This window comes from Tarenaya hassleriana, unplaced genomic scaffold (assembly GCF_000463585.1).
Source record: "Tarenaya hassleriana unplaced genomic scaffold, ASM46358v1 Cleome15, whole genome shotgun sequence".
NCBI classification, from domain to species: Eukaryota; Viridiplantae; Streptophyta; class Magnoliopsida; order Brassicales; family Cleomaceae; genus Tarenaya; species Tarenaya hassleriana.
Genome location: NW_010964923.1, coordinates 454,903 through 468,326, shown reverse-complemented (window position 1 = coordinate 468,326; position 13,424 = coordinate 454,903). Strand labels below are relative to the sequence as shown.

Sequence of the window (13,424 nt, the reverse complement as noted above, 5' to 3'; positions counted from 1 at the left end):
TCCCTACAGAAGGAATTCAAAGGGATTTATTATTATTATTTTTGGTTAACCTGTAAACATTTCTTGATCTTTTTCTTGATTCACAAGATGCAAATGCAAAAGATCAAAACTTGATGATACCCTTTTGCAAACCCGAACACAGACTGTATTTATGCATAATTTACCAGTTATGTTACCATTGGCAAGTGAATCAGGATCACCAGCAGCAACAAAACCCTTTTCCTTTTCATCAGCAAGCAACACTTGGTCCTGAGATTCTCCCTTGTTTTCGAGCTTCCAGCTCTCTTCCTCTGTGGTTTCATTCCACAGATGGAAAATATTCCAGCAAATTCGTTATGATTAAATAAAAAAACATCAACAGAAAAAAAAATTAAGAGAAATTCAGCGTACCATGCAAAACGGTAGTGTTGTTGTTTCCCATCTTAATTCATAGGCAATACAATGAAGCTTAGATTCTCAAATCTCTGAAGATTTCACAATTTTAGGGTTTTGGGTTTTTTTTAGTTCTTCCTCTTTGGGTGGTGATAAACCACTGTTTGTGTTGTCTTGCTTAAAGCAGGGAATGTTTGGGGTTATAGATTAGATGATGATGATGATGATGATGATGATGATGATGATGATGTTGTTGTTGTTCTTAGTGATTGATTAATTGCCAATTAGCTGGCGTTTCTTGTTGGGACCTATGCAACATTATGTTCTCATATGATCTTTATTTTTTTTTTCATACATTGAATTTCAAAAGTTCAATTCGGCAATTCGCATTGGAACTTGGACCATCTACATATAATGAGCTGCAACTTTTAGATTTAACTATTGTTGTTTCTATAATCAATTTCTTGATTAATAGGAACAAGGTGGTCATAGAATGCATATTTAATGCTAAATTCAATAAAATGGGTGTGAAATGATTTGAGTTATAGATAATAGAAGGCTCAATTGGTGGGTCTAAGTTTTCTTGGTGTTAAAGTCTTATGCTCCTCCATTTTTAATGTATGTATATGTATGTATGTATGTATGTATGTATGTATGTATGTATGTATGTATGTATGTATGTATGTATGGTCTTTTAATGGACCAAATGGGTCAGAGATTTCATCATTTTTCAGAGCATCTTCTTTTGCTTTTAGTTCGGACATAAAATTTTCTTTTAATGTCCATTAGCCCCTTAGGCTTAACTCATTACGAAATACTAATATACAATTAGAGACAATAATTTTTTTAATTATTTATTTATTTCTAATAGTCAAATATGTGGGTTTTAATATGTTTCCCATTTTTAGTACATTTTAATATAATTGTGGAGATCATTCGGTTGATGTAATGATTCATCAAATTGCTTTTGTGCCGCAATGTGTTCCTTTGTTCTTTAACAATATAGTTTCTCCCTTATTTTGAATAAATTATCTAAAAGCAAACTATATATTTTTTGTATAAATTATTAGTTTTATAGTCTAAAGAAACATATTTCAACTTGAAATTATTCAATCTTAATTATAACAATTCATGTATTCTTGTAATTACAAGTGTATCTTCTGTATTTAGAAACTTTTGACAGATTTTAAGTTAAATAAAAAACCAACTGTGAAATACTTAATACATATGAGCATGCAAACAATAGATAAATAGGTGTTAATGAATGTATACTTTTTTTTGGTCCATTTTAACTGGTTTTCCCTCTAATTTCGACTTTTGGTCAAACAATGGGTATACATACGTACATACATATTACATAATTATGGTGATGACCATGTATTAATATTTAAAAAAATTCTATATTTTAATGATAATTTGATTATTAATTTTAAAAAGTGTTTGAATAAAAATTTTATAAATGAACCCACTCCGGATGTCTAAGCCGAGTTCGCGAGCCAACTCGAGGTTGGTTCCTTTTTTACCGAGTCGAGGTAAAAATATATGAATCCGAATAAAAAACGGCTTGAGTGAGGCAGCTCGCCACGAGTCGAGTCCAAACGAGCTAGCTCGGTCAACTCATGGGCTGGCTTAAAAAAAATTAAGATTTTTTACGTTGAAACTTGAACGTATTGATATTGATTGCTATGATATTTTGATTTGGAGATAATTTTTTTGTACATACATTAGAATCTAAATATGGTTTTTTGTACATAGATTAAGATCTGATTATAAATAGATGGATTAAGATCTGAAGATAGTTTTTTGTACATAGATGGATTGTGATATGATTTATTTGGATATGATTTTTTTATATGGATTGTGATTGTGAATATAAATATGATTTGGATATACTAATATGTTCTTTTTATGTTGATATATCATTTGGATATGGTTTTGTATAATTTGATATGGTTTTTTAGATACTTAGAAAAATATGATATCGGCTGCCGAGGACCAGTTCGAAAATTCGATGTTTAAAAATAGGGTAAAATTCCTAAAAAACCTTCAACTTGCAAAAATATATACAAATAAACCTTCAACTTGAAAAACTATCATTCAATCCCCGAACTTGTAACTTGTCACTGAATAAAACCTCGAACTTGCAAATTATTACTCTAATAAACCTTTGACCGGTTTGACCACAATTTCATGCGATCAGAAATCCACGTATTAACGGATTGTTGATGTCACCTTATACACGTTATCAATTTTAATTTAAAAAATGACATCAGCAATCTGTCAATACGTTGATTTCCGATCGTTTGAAATTGTGGTCAAACCGGTCAAAGGTTTATTAGAACACTAATTTGCAAGTTCGAGGTTTTATTCTGTGACAAGTTACAAGTTCGGGGATTGAATGACAGTTTTTCAAGTTGAAGGTTTATTTGTATATATTTTTGCAAGTTGAAGGTTTTTTAGGGGATTTACCCTTAAAAATAATAATAATAACATTTACAAAGAAAATTATGTGAGTCGGTTTGATCCCACCCGATCTGATCCGAGTCTAAAATATATAAGAGTCGGACTTCGCACTTAACTTCAAAGGTTAAAAAAAAGTCAGGTCAGTCTGAACTCGAACTCGAAATCTTCGGTCCAAATGCGGGTTCAGATCAGATCGGTCCAATTGACACCCCTTATATAAAAATCTTGATTTAGGGATGTCAAAACGAGTCAAGCTCGCAAGCCGGCTCGAGGTTGGCTCCTTTTTTACCGAATCGAACCAAGAATATCTGAACCCAAATAAAAATGGGCTGAGTGGGGCTGCTCACCACGAGCCGAGTCCAAACGAGCTAGTTTGACTAGTTCGCGAACTGGTTCGGGAGCTGAAGTAAAAAAAATCTTACATTGAAACTTGAAAAGTGTTGATATTGTTGGTATGATATTTTGATTTAGAGATAATTTTTTATGTATGGATTCGGATCTGAAGATGGTTTTTTGTACGTGGATTAAGATCTAATTGTACATGAATGAATTAGGATATGAAAATGATTTTTTGTACATAGATGGATTGTGATTTTTTCTATTTGAAAATTAGTTTTTGTATATGGATTGTGATTGTGAATATAAATATGATTTAGATATATTGGTATATTCTTTTTATGTTGATATATCATTTGGATATGATTTTTTTTAGGTATTTAGAAAACTATGAGTCGGCTCAGGAGCCGGCTCGCGAACTAAAAGATTTGGGTTGAGCCAGAAATTTTCTAGCCTAAATAAAAATAGACTTAACGAGTTGGGCTGAAAATGAGGTAGCTCAAAACGAGTTAATCCGAATTAATTCGAGTTGGCTCGCGTGACATCCTACTTGATATGTTCCCTTCAATTGGTTTACATATTGAGAATCAATTTTCCAAAGACGTGTAGGATAAAAACTGACTTGACTTAACAAAAGACTTTGGTCTTTTTCTTTTTTTGTAATCCAAAGACTTTGGTCTTTTTTTTATAAAGACTCCCAACATTATTATTGTAAACAACGTCTATATGTTTTCCAACGGCTATTTACAGCGTTGTCTTGGATGCATGCACATAGTTTCTCAAGGGACGTTAGCATGATGACGTCAAAATTTTTTATCTGAATTTATTGTTTATTTTATTTTATTTTTTGGTAAAGGCTGTAATTTATCTGAATTTATTTTTGGTAAAGGCTGTAATTTTTTTTTTGTTAACGTGTTATCCAAATATGAGTTTATTTAACCTAAGTGAGATTGGGTTGCACAAAGTGCTTACAACCCATGATCAAATCTTATTAAAAAAAATTTATGAATTTATTTTGAAGAAAAGAAATGAATTTTATGATCAAAATAGAGAGCTCTTAAAAGCATGGATTCAATTCAAATAAGAATTCGACCTTTCATAAAAAAAAAAAAGAATTCGACCTTTAATCTTTATAAATATTATTTGGTTGTAGTATATGGAATGTTTATTTCTATAGTATTTTTTCAAACCGAAATATGAAAAATAGAAAAGCTTTGACATCTATCGGATTTCATATTTATCTTTTTTTTTTTATGTGAATCAAGATTTATTTCCTTTTAATGGTTTCTGATTTTTTTTCGAAGTGAGGTGTAACGATTAGAGCTATATAATATTATATTTATATATAACGGGGGACAAAAAGAAAGATAATCTTCTATAGTAGAAAAGTCATTAAAGGTAGTATTTAAAACAAGATAAAATTTATTGGAAAGTTGAATTAAATAAAAAATCTCTTATTTTCCTACGGTCGACGTAAAGGAATATATAAAAATATATTCCAAAGTCGTGTGGATAAAAAAAATAATTTATTTGTTGAATCTAATCCCAACTGCAAATCTTTTGGCTACAATTTCCACAAAATTGGTGGGAGTATAATTTAGGAGATTACATACTAATTATGAAATGCAAATGATAAATATAACAAGGAGAGATTTTCATCTAAAATTTTATTGGAACAAAAGATTCTTGTATTCAAATTATGGATTAGAACCATGAGGAAGTTATAGTTATAACGTCTATTTTTATATGTCATGCGATCTCTAAGTTTAGAGAGAATTCAACAATGTACATATAGGTCTAAATAGACATATATAGGTCGGTCCATACATAGGAATCAATATTATAATGCATTGGATATAATTTAGCAAATTAGAGATATGGCTTGCGATGAATCCTTGAACCCATGTTTACGTATTTTAATTGGATAAGATTATGTGAACTTATCTCATATATTTATATCAAAATAGAGATAAAGTTGAATTTATTTCATTTCACACAATTTTGTAGAACGAATTTCACACCGTAATCGCTCTCAATGCCGTTTGTTCACTATGCTAAGTTATTAATTAATTGATTTTGGAGCCATTTGATGGTTTTCTTAATTGCAACCACTCCGCGACCGTGTCGGTATCCGACAACTAACATCGTATCAAACCCATCGCCCGACTTCTAACAATATTATATATATATATATACACACACAAAATATTAAATAAAATAATTATAATATTGGGAAAAAAAGCCTGGTCCTTTACGTGTGCACCATTATGCGACCTAGGAGCAAATTGACCGTGGTACGTTTAAAAATTGACCAAAATCTGAATTGAATTCACAGACGAAAAATTATATTCCTTACCTTTTTTTTTTCAAAAAAATACAAAATTATATTCCTTAAACATAAAATACAACAGAAGGCGCGTGATGCACTTATTTAGAGCAGCAGCTTCTAAGAAATTTCCACCTTCCATAAATTCATAACGCATAAAACAAGAAAAACACCCAAAAAGAATATATATTTTTTTTTTCTAAATAATGTTTCCTAAACGTAACGGCTATTTATTTAAGGATTTTAGGTAAACCACATTGGGTACACGCATTTTCTCGTGTATTGCTCGGTAGTTTCCTCTTGGACCGACATAAACATCGTATAAAGACGGCGGAGATTTTCACCATTGTCTTTCATTCAGTTTCTTCCGATATTCGTTAATCCCCTACGTCGCTTTCACAAAATAGTTTCGGCTGATTTCCGGTTCTCAGAGTTCCGGTTTAGTAAATTTCGGTTTAACTGAACCAGAAGAAGAAGACATGTCGATGGGTTCCCATGCAAAGAACGACAAACTCTGCGCTGAGTTTCTTCTCAGAATCCCCAAAACGCTGAGCGAACCCAACAAGAAATGGCACTTGGCCTTCCTCAAGATCTACTGCTCAAGAACCCTCCTCCATTGCGCCAAACCCGCCATTCGAAACCGAGGTTTCCATCCTCCTCCCCTCTCCTACACCGCCATTGATCTAGACCTTGACCATGACCATGGCCATGATCATGGCTTCAAAGTCCAGCGCGAAACCCTCGAAGATCTCGTCAAGAACAAGAACGGGGACAAACTCCGAGCCCTCGGCGGCCCGAGTGGCTTGGCCTCGGCCCTCGAGACTCATGCCCGGCTCGGCATCGAAGAAAACGAGGCGGAAATCGAACGTAGACGTTCGGCATTCGGGTCGAATACGTACCCGAGGCCTCCTCCCAAGAGCTTACTGTACTTTGTGGTCGAAGCCTTCAAAGATCTTACCATCTTGATTCTTCTGGGCTGTGCTGCTCTCTCTCTAGGGTTTGGCATCAAGAAACATGGCCTGAAGGAAGGTTGGTATGATGGAGGAAGCATATTCGTGGCGGTTTTTCTCGTAGTGGCTGTCTCTGCGGTCAGCAATTTCAGACAGAGCAGGCAGTTCGATAAGCTGTCCAAAGTGAGCAGCGATATCAAGATCGACGTGATCAGGAAAGGGCGGCGTCAGCAGATTTCCATCTTCGACATTGTTGTCGGAGACATTGTCTGTCTGAAGATCGGAGACCAAGTCCCTGCGGATGGAGTTTTCGTGGAAGGCCATTCCTTGCAGGTGGATGAGTCGAGCATGACTGGAGAAAGCGATCATGTCGAGGTTAGTATCGACAAAAACCCGTTTCTCTTTTCAGGAACTAAAATCGCTGACGGATACGGGAAAATGCTCGTTACCTCTGTGGGGATGAACACGGCTTGGGGACAGATGATGAGCCATATTTCCGGGGACACGGATGAACAAACTCCATTGCAGGCTCGTCTCAACAAGCTTACATCGTCGATAGGCAAAGTCGGTTTATCGGTAGCATTCTTGGTTCTCGTAGTCCTTTTGGTTCGATATTTCACTGGGAATACCGAGGATGAACATGGAAACCGAGAGTATAATGGAAGGAAAACCAAGACCGATGATGTGGTGAATTCCGTGATCGGAATCATTGCGTCGGCTGTTACAATAGTCGTGGTCGCCATACCGGAAGGATTGCCATTGGCCGTGACTCTGACTCTGGCGTATTCGATGAAGAGGATGATGAATGATCAAGCCATGGTGAGGAAGCTCTCAGCTTGTGAGACCATGGGGTCTGCAACAACTATATGCACGGACAAGACAGGGACATTGACACTGAACCAGATGAAAGTGACAGAGTTCTGGTGCGGTCTGGACGGCGGGAAATGTTCCTCCCTGTCTCTGTCAGAGAAAATCATTGGATTTTTCCGTCAAGGGGTCGCCATGAACACGACAGGCAGCGTCTTTAAACCTAATGCTGCAGGATCCGAGTATGAATTCTCCGGCAGTCCAACTGAAAAAGCGATACTGTGCTGGGCGGTCGAAGAACTGAAGATGGATATGGACGAAGTGACAAAGGGATGTGACATTCTTCAGGTCGAAGCCTTCAATTCGGAGAAGAAGAGGAGTGGTTTCCTGATGAGAACGAAAGGCGAGCGTTCGGTTTATGTTCACTGGAAAGGAGCGGCTGAGAGGATCGTTGCTATGTGCTCCAAGTTCTACGACGCTTCTGGAAACCTGAAAATCATGGAAACAGATGATCAGATCAAACTCGAGCAGATTATCCAAGGCATGGCAGCTAAAAGCCTTCGCTGCATCGCCTTTGCATATGCAGAAATTCCGGAAGAAGAACAAGATGACGTTATAGAACACAAGAAGCTGAAAGAAGAGAACTTGAGTTTACTCGGGATCGTGGGCATCAAGGACCCGTGCAGACCTGGGGTGAAAAAAGCGGTGCAAGACTGCCAATATGCGGGTGTAAGCATCAAGATGGTAACGGGGGACAATATATTCACTGCCAAAGCCATTGCTGCGGAATGTGGGATCTTGACACCCATGGATGATGCAGTGAAAGGAGCTGTGGTAGAAGGAGAGGAGTTCAGGAACTACACTCACCAAGAACGACTAGAGAAGGTGGAGAGGATCAAAGTCATGGCAAGATCTTCGCCTTTCGACAAGCTTTTGATGGTCCAATGCCTTAAAGAGAAAGGCCATGTCGTGGCAGTGACGGGTGATGGCACAAACGATGCACCGGCTCTGAAAGAAGCCGATATAGGACTGTCAATGGGGATCCAAGGGACGGAAGTGGCTAAAGAGAGCTCAGATATCGTCATCCTAGATGATAACTTTGCTTCCGTGGCAACGGTTCTCAAATGGGGAAGATGCGTTTACAACAATATCCAAAAGTTCATCCAGTTTCAGCTCACGGTTAATGTCGCAGCCCTTGTGATCAACTTCGTGGCCGCGGTTTCAGCCGGGGAGGTCCCTTTGACAGCAGTCCAGCTACTGTGGGTGAATCTGATCATGGATACTCTCGGAGCACTGGCTCTAGCCACCGAGAAACCCACAAACGAGCTCATGAAGAACCCGCCGGTTGGAAGAACAGAGCCGCTCATCACCAACATCATGTGGAGGAATCTGCTCGCTCAGGCTCTTTACCAGATATCCATCCTGTTGATATTCCAGTTCAGAGGGAAATCCATCTTTGGAGTAACCGAGGAGGTGAAGAACACATTAATCTTCAACACGTTCGTTCTCTGCCAGGTCTTTAACGAGTTCAACGCGAGGAAGCTCGAGAAGAAGAACGTCTTCAAGGGGATACACCAGAACAAGCTGTTCGTCGGCATCATCTTCGCAACCATTGTTCTGCAGGTGGTAATGGTCGAGTTCTTGAAGAAGTTTGCCGATACGGAGAGGCTGACTTGGGGCCAATGGGGAGTCTGTGTGGCGATTGCGTCCATCTCATGGCCGATCGGGTGGCTGGTGAAGTTCATTCCGGTTCCAGAGAGACACTTCTTCAGCTACCTGAAACGGAACAAGACAGCATGAATCTGTACATATTTCTGGAGTAGAATACACATTCATATGGAGCATTAGACTGTTTAGATGAATTATTTTTATTTCAATGTTTGAAAATTTTAATATTTCATTATAAAGAAGAGATGGGTTTTTTTCCAGATCTTGTGAAATATTGATACATATAGAAAAGAAGTCCATACATGCTGAAAAGTTAGGACTTTGTGTCAAATACAAGGACAGATCCATTTCATTAATGTCTGTACAAGACAACCTAGGATGGAGAGAGCTAATCCTCAGAGATCGGACCAAGATAGTCACCTTCCAAGCTAGCCAAAGCCTGAAACTCCCTCTCGGCCTCCATCCACTTGGTACCGATCACCATGAACCGAACCATGACACCAACCTGAACCTTGGGCATCTTATCATTCACAAAGATCGGGTTCTCGCCCGGGAGGTACGTGTAACCCCGCATCTTCAAGCTGGAGAGGTAGATGCTTTCGACCGGACCGCATTTCAAGAAGGCACCGTGCTTGAGCACCTTGTGAACCACCCCGTTAAGGACCTCTCCCCTGAAGATCTTGAAAGTGATCCCACTGAAAACTATCGGGAAGACAACTTCTCCAGTGTTCTCTCTGATTCTTCCCTCCCCAATGGATTCCAAGTTCGTGACCGCAATGAAATAACCATGCTCCTTGGTTGCTTTCTTGGAAGCAAAGTCGTCTAGAAGGCGTATGATGATGGATCTCTGGAGCATGAGCCCTTTTGCGTCTGTATTTTCTGCTGGGATCGCTATGTTCCATGGAAGCTCCACTTTTAGGTACATTTCCGGTTTGTACCTGACATTCAAAATGAACATGGGAGCAGTGTTAACCAGTTCTTACTTGTGCTGCATATACATAACGTATATGCATCATCATCATCATCATCATCAATAGTATAATCAACAGAGGAAAAGATTTCTATACTCACATCGATTTCGGATAATGATCTAGTATGCCATCCACACAAATCTAATGAACTAAAGGTATGCCGCATGCGCTGAAATAAAAGCTACTCAGATGCAACCCGGTTATTTGACATACTTAAAGCAAAATACACACTCAATACTCAAACACTCTCCAAGATATGTAGCATGATGGAGGGAAAAGGATGAAACAAGTTCCTGGAATCTCTAGATTGAATAACCAGACAAACCCAATCATGTTCCAATGGAGCTAGACGCACAGGAGTTTCAAAGTCCCTCTCGTAATCACTCAATATCCAAGGGTGAATGAACTTAAGGGGGCAAATCCAGAATGTCAAAGAGAGAAAACAGATAAACGCTACAGTCTGTTGAGAAAGCATCAATCTACAACACCAGGGACATTGTTTTTGTTAAATGTACTTTCTCAAACTTCGAAAGGGAATCGTTCAGGGAGACATAGCTTAAAACTATCCTATGTTTCAGGCATTCGGCGATGATACGACCAAAATTAGCTTGTCTGAGGGCGAAAAGGGCTTGGACAGAACATGAACTCGAACAGAACCGACACGACCAGCGTTCACGACAGAGATTTCAATCCGCAATCCACATGCATGATGAAAGGCGATACATAACCGATCAATCGACACAGACACTGATGCAGACATGCATTATCCCTTCATAGCAAGCAAAATCAGGACGGGCATGAAAAAAGCTGAAATACTAGACGTTAACAGAGGAGTGAGAGAGAGAGAGAGAGATGGAGATCCCAAGGTGAGGACTTACCCAAAGAATTACAAGAGAATAAGCAGACGACGGAAAGCGGCGACGCTGCGGAGAAGGGATCGCAAGGCTCGAGCCGATTCAGTGGGCGAGTTTAGGGTTAGGGTTTAGTTGCTTCGCATCCTCAGTCTCGGTTTCATCCAAAAAAAAAAAAACCTTTCACAGCCTCCAGTAAAGTAAAAGAAAAGGGAAGGTCCCTTTTTATTTTATTTTCGAGAGAAACGGCAAAAATAATAAAATTATTTATTTATTTTTCTTCTTACAGATGTTATCATCCATTCGCCATTTATTCAATTTCATAAATTCAGAAGTCATCAATAAGATTGTTTTATTTTGTGTATATATATATATATATAACATTTGAACATGGAGTGCAAAAGATTGGACCTTTCTCTGCATCGTGTGCTCATGAACTCGATGATGAAACCGATAATGTCAGGGCAAAGGATCCAACTTTAAACAGATAAGAAGCTGAAAAACACAAAATTCCTCGAATTCAATCCAAAAAAAACTTTTCTTTGAATTCGAACTCTGTTTATTCATGAAGGGAGGTCCGGTCCGGTCCGGTCCAAGAATATAAAATATGACAAAAGCTGTGTTTCTTCCTTCCTATACAACAAACAAAGGCTTTCTCCCAGAATATTAAGCGGGAACGGCTTGAGGGAGTCTGCCATCGCCGGCGGGAGTTAAGCTGTCGTAATATCCCCCCAGACCTCCCCAGCCGCCATTGCACATGAATCCCTCCGGTGGGTTCTCTTTGTTCTTCGCCAACGTCCTCATCTGCAAAAAAACAAAAAACATCCCTTTTTGTCAGAATCCAGACGAGTTTACAATGGGGGAAAGAACATTTCAGGGGTTGTTGCTGAGAGAGAAAGTACCTTAGTGCCGGATATGAACAAGAAATCCTGAGGTCTCGAGGGATCAAAGAAAGCCATCTTTCCTTGCGTCTTGTCGTAAGCAGCAACCTATATATATGTTCACGAAAACCCAGAATTCAGACATCGTCGAAATGGGAAAAGAAGCAATCTTTGAAGGGAAATATCGAGGTGGGTATATGTGTTTTTGTATACCCTGAAAGGAAGGATGTTGAGCCGTTCGAGTCCAGGAGCCATGCTGAGAACTTTCTTGCCGTGGTCAGCGTCGTACAGATCCCGTTTCTCCGTCGGATGGCCCATCCCCGCTGGGTCCCGGCCCACGATGTAGAAGTTAGCACCCGCATTGATCCGAGCCTTTGCGTGCCATTGCACCTCGGTTGGACCGGCATAGTGCATAGGCGATGGGAATATCGAAACCACCGTCGTTTCCGGATCAAGAACGCCTTCCTCTAGAACCTGTTGATCCATAAACTCTTCAAGTACTTACAGATCTTCCTCCATGGCAGCTACTAGCAAGAAAAACAAACAATTTCCATCCGTACCTTCTCGTGTTGCCTCATTCGCCAACTTAATGGAACGTCATCCGCCTTTGTGTAGCCTCCGAGTGGATGAAGCAGAAGAATAGGGTTCTTGTATCCCATCTCGAGAAGCCTCCGACGAGTATCGGTCATGAGGAGGGCATGGCCGTTGTGAACAGGGTTCCTGAGCTGGAAAGCGAATACAGCATCCGCCCCACGTTTCTCGAATTCCTTACGGAGCTCGGCCGGGGAAAGTCTGAAGCGGTCAAGACCGTCTTGGTACTTGATCGGTTCAATAACCTCGAGTTCGCCGCCTATAAGCCAGTTCCCGGCTTTGGTGATGGTCTCTTTCGCATAGGGCAATCCGGGTGCGGTGGTTCCCCATGTTCTGGCTATCCTTTCTTCTTTCGGATGCTTGTAAATCTCAATGCTGAACAAATGAGGAAGCTGTCATTTTTCAACCTAGGACACAAGACTAAACACTGGTAATAATCTTCTCCAAGAACATATGTTCAAAACCTTTGTTTGATTCCTCATACCATCTAACTTACAGACCAGACACAGATGCATCAAAACAAGTTACAGGTTTCGGATACATCAGATTCAACCTAATGATCGCTCAGTCTCAGAGTAAAAGGTTTTATTTTGATCTAAACCCAGAAAGATTCGAATCAAAATACTGAATTCACGACTCCTTGAATCCATATATATCAGATTTGTAAAGACGCTCATTTGCTGGAAAAGACGAATCTTTTAGGTTTGCAATCACTGAATCTTCTTCCAGTTTCTTCCTAGAATTCTTATAAGCTTTTCGCATTTCAGCTTTTGATGAAAGCCCATTTAAAAAAAATCGCATCTTCGAATCTAAATCCGGGAAAACAATAAAACAGAAGGGGAGTTCAGGATCAACTTACTCGTTGAGGATAGCGATGGCGTTATTCTCCGAGTCGACGAGCGCGACCCGGGTCGACTCGCCGATCAGGGCCTTCTGTTCGTCGTCAATGGCAAGAACAATGGGCACCGACATGTTGACGATGGAGCCGTCGTCGAGACGGAGCGAGTTGAAATGAAGAGTTTGGAGGAACTCGGATTCTCTCATGAACCCACGGAGCGGGCTGGCCCATCCTTCGCTCAGGACATGGACCCACTGCAAATCGATCGCCGACAACCCCACGCGCGGCATCTCCGCCGCCTCCTGCTTCTTTTCCCGCCGCCGCGGCTCCGCCACCACCAGCTCCCCCAGCTTCCCCCCCTCCGGCCCCG

General features: G+C 39.7%; 4 protein-coding genes across 5 annotated transcripts in view; 1 reads left to right on the top strand and 3 right to left on the bottom strand.

Annotated features, from left to right (window-relative positions):
- Nucleotides 1–512, bottom strand: part of LOC104809081 — a 2,088-nt gene extending 1,576 nt beyond the window's left edge. The window contains exons 1-2 of the mRNA XM_010534978.1: nucleotides 391–512; nucleotides 177–290 (exon numbers count right to left, since the gene is read on the bottom strand). Coding sequence (XP_010533280.1) covers nucleotides 177–290; nucleotides 391–421 — 145 coding nt within the window. The 5' untranslated portion in view covers nucleotides 422–512. The remainder of the gene's footprint in view (nucleotides 1–176; nucleotides 291–390) is intronic.
- A 5,062-nt stretch (nucleotides 513–5,574) lies between these two features.
- Nucleotides 5,575–9,182, top strand: LOC104808580 (putative calcium-transporting ATPase 13, plasma membrane-type). The gene has a single exon (XM_010534285.1). The coding sequence runs from the start codon at nucleotides 5,977–5,979 to the stop codon at nucleotides 9,052–9,054; it is 3,078 nt and encodes a 1,025-aa protein (XP_010532587.1). The 5' UTR covers nucleotides 5,575–5,976; the 3' UTR covers nucleotides 9,055–9,182.
- Nucleotides 9,183–9,186: 4 nt separating this feature from the next.
- LOC104808579 (DNA-directed RNA polymerase V subunit 7) lies at nucleotides 9,187–10,923 on the bottom strand. Its single transcript, XM_010534284.1, has 2 exons — nucleotides 10,772–10,923; nucleotides 9,187–9,860 (listed from the first exon to the last, which is right to left on the bottom strand). The coding sequence occupies exon 2, from the start codon at nucleotides 9,845–9,847 to the stop codon at nucleotides 9,311–9,313; it is 537 nt and encodes a 178-aa protein (XP_010532586.1). The 5' UTR covers nucleotides 9,848–9,860; nucleotides 10,772–10,923; the 3' UTR covers nucleotides 9,187–9,310.
- Nucleotides 10,924–11,191: 268 nt separating this feature from the next.
- The window catches only part of LOC104808578 (ATP sulfurylase 1, chloroplastic), a 2,867-nt gene continuing 634 nt past the window's right edge, over nucleotides 11,192–13,424 (bottom strand). The window contains exons 2-6 of one of the 2 annotated variants that reach the window (XM_019202041.1): nucleotides 13,076–13,407; nucleotides 12,186–12,591; nucleotides 11,839–12,099; nucleotides 11,647–11,733; nucleotides 11,192–11,548 (exon numbers count right to left, since the gene is read on the bottom strand). In XM_019202041.1, coding sequence (XP_019057586.1) covers nucleotides 11,411–11,548; nucleotides 11,647–11,733; nucleotides 11,839–12,099; nucleotides 12,186–12,591; nucleotides 13,076–13,407 — 1,224 coding nt within the window. In that variant the 3' untranslated portion in view covers nucleotides 11,192–11,410. Of the gene's footprint in view, nucleotides 11,549–11,646; nucleotides 11,734–11,838; nucleotides 12,100–12,185; nucleotides 12,592–13,075; nucleotides 13,411–13,424 lie in introns of both variants that reach the window. The other variant, XM_010534283.2, reaches the window with a different exon arrangement.

What these genes read in the sequence shown, in the direction of transcription:
- LOC104808580 (XM_010534285.1), top strand. Translation starts at nt 5,977, where the DNA reads ATGTCGATGGGTTCCCATGCAAAGAACGACAAACTCTGCGCTGAGTTT.
- LOC104808579 (XM_010534284.1), bottom strand. Translation starts at nt 9,847, where the DNA reads ATGTACCTAAAAGTGGAGCTTCCATGGAACATAGCGATCCCAGCAGAA.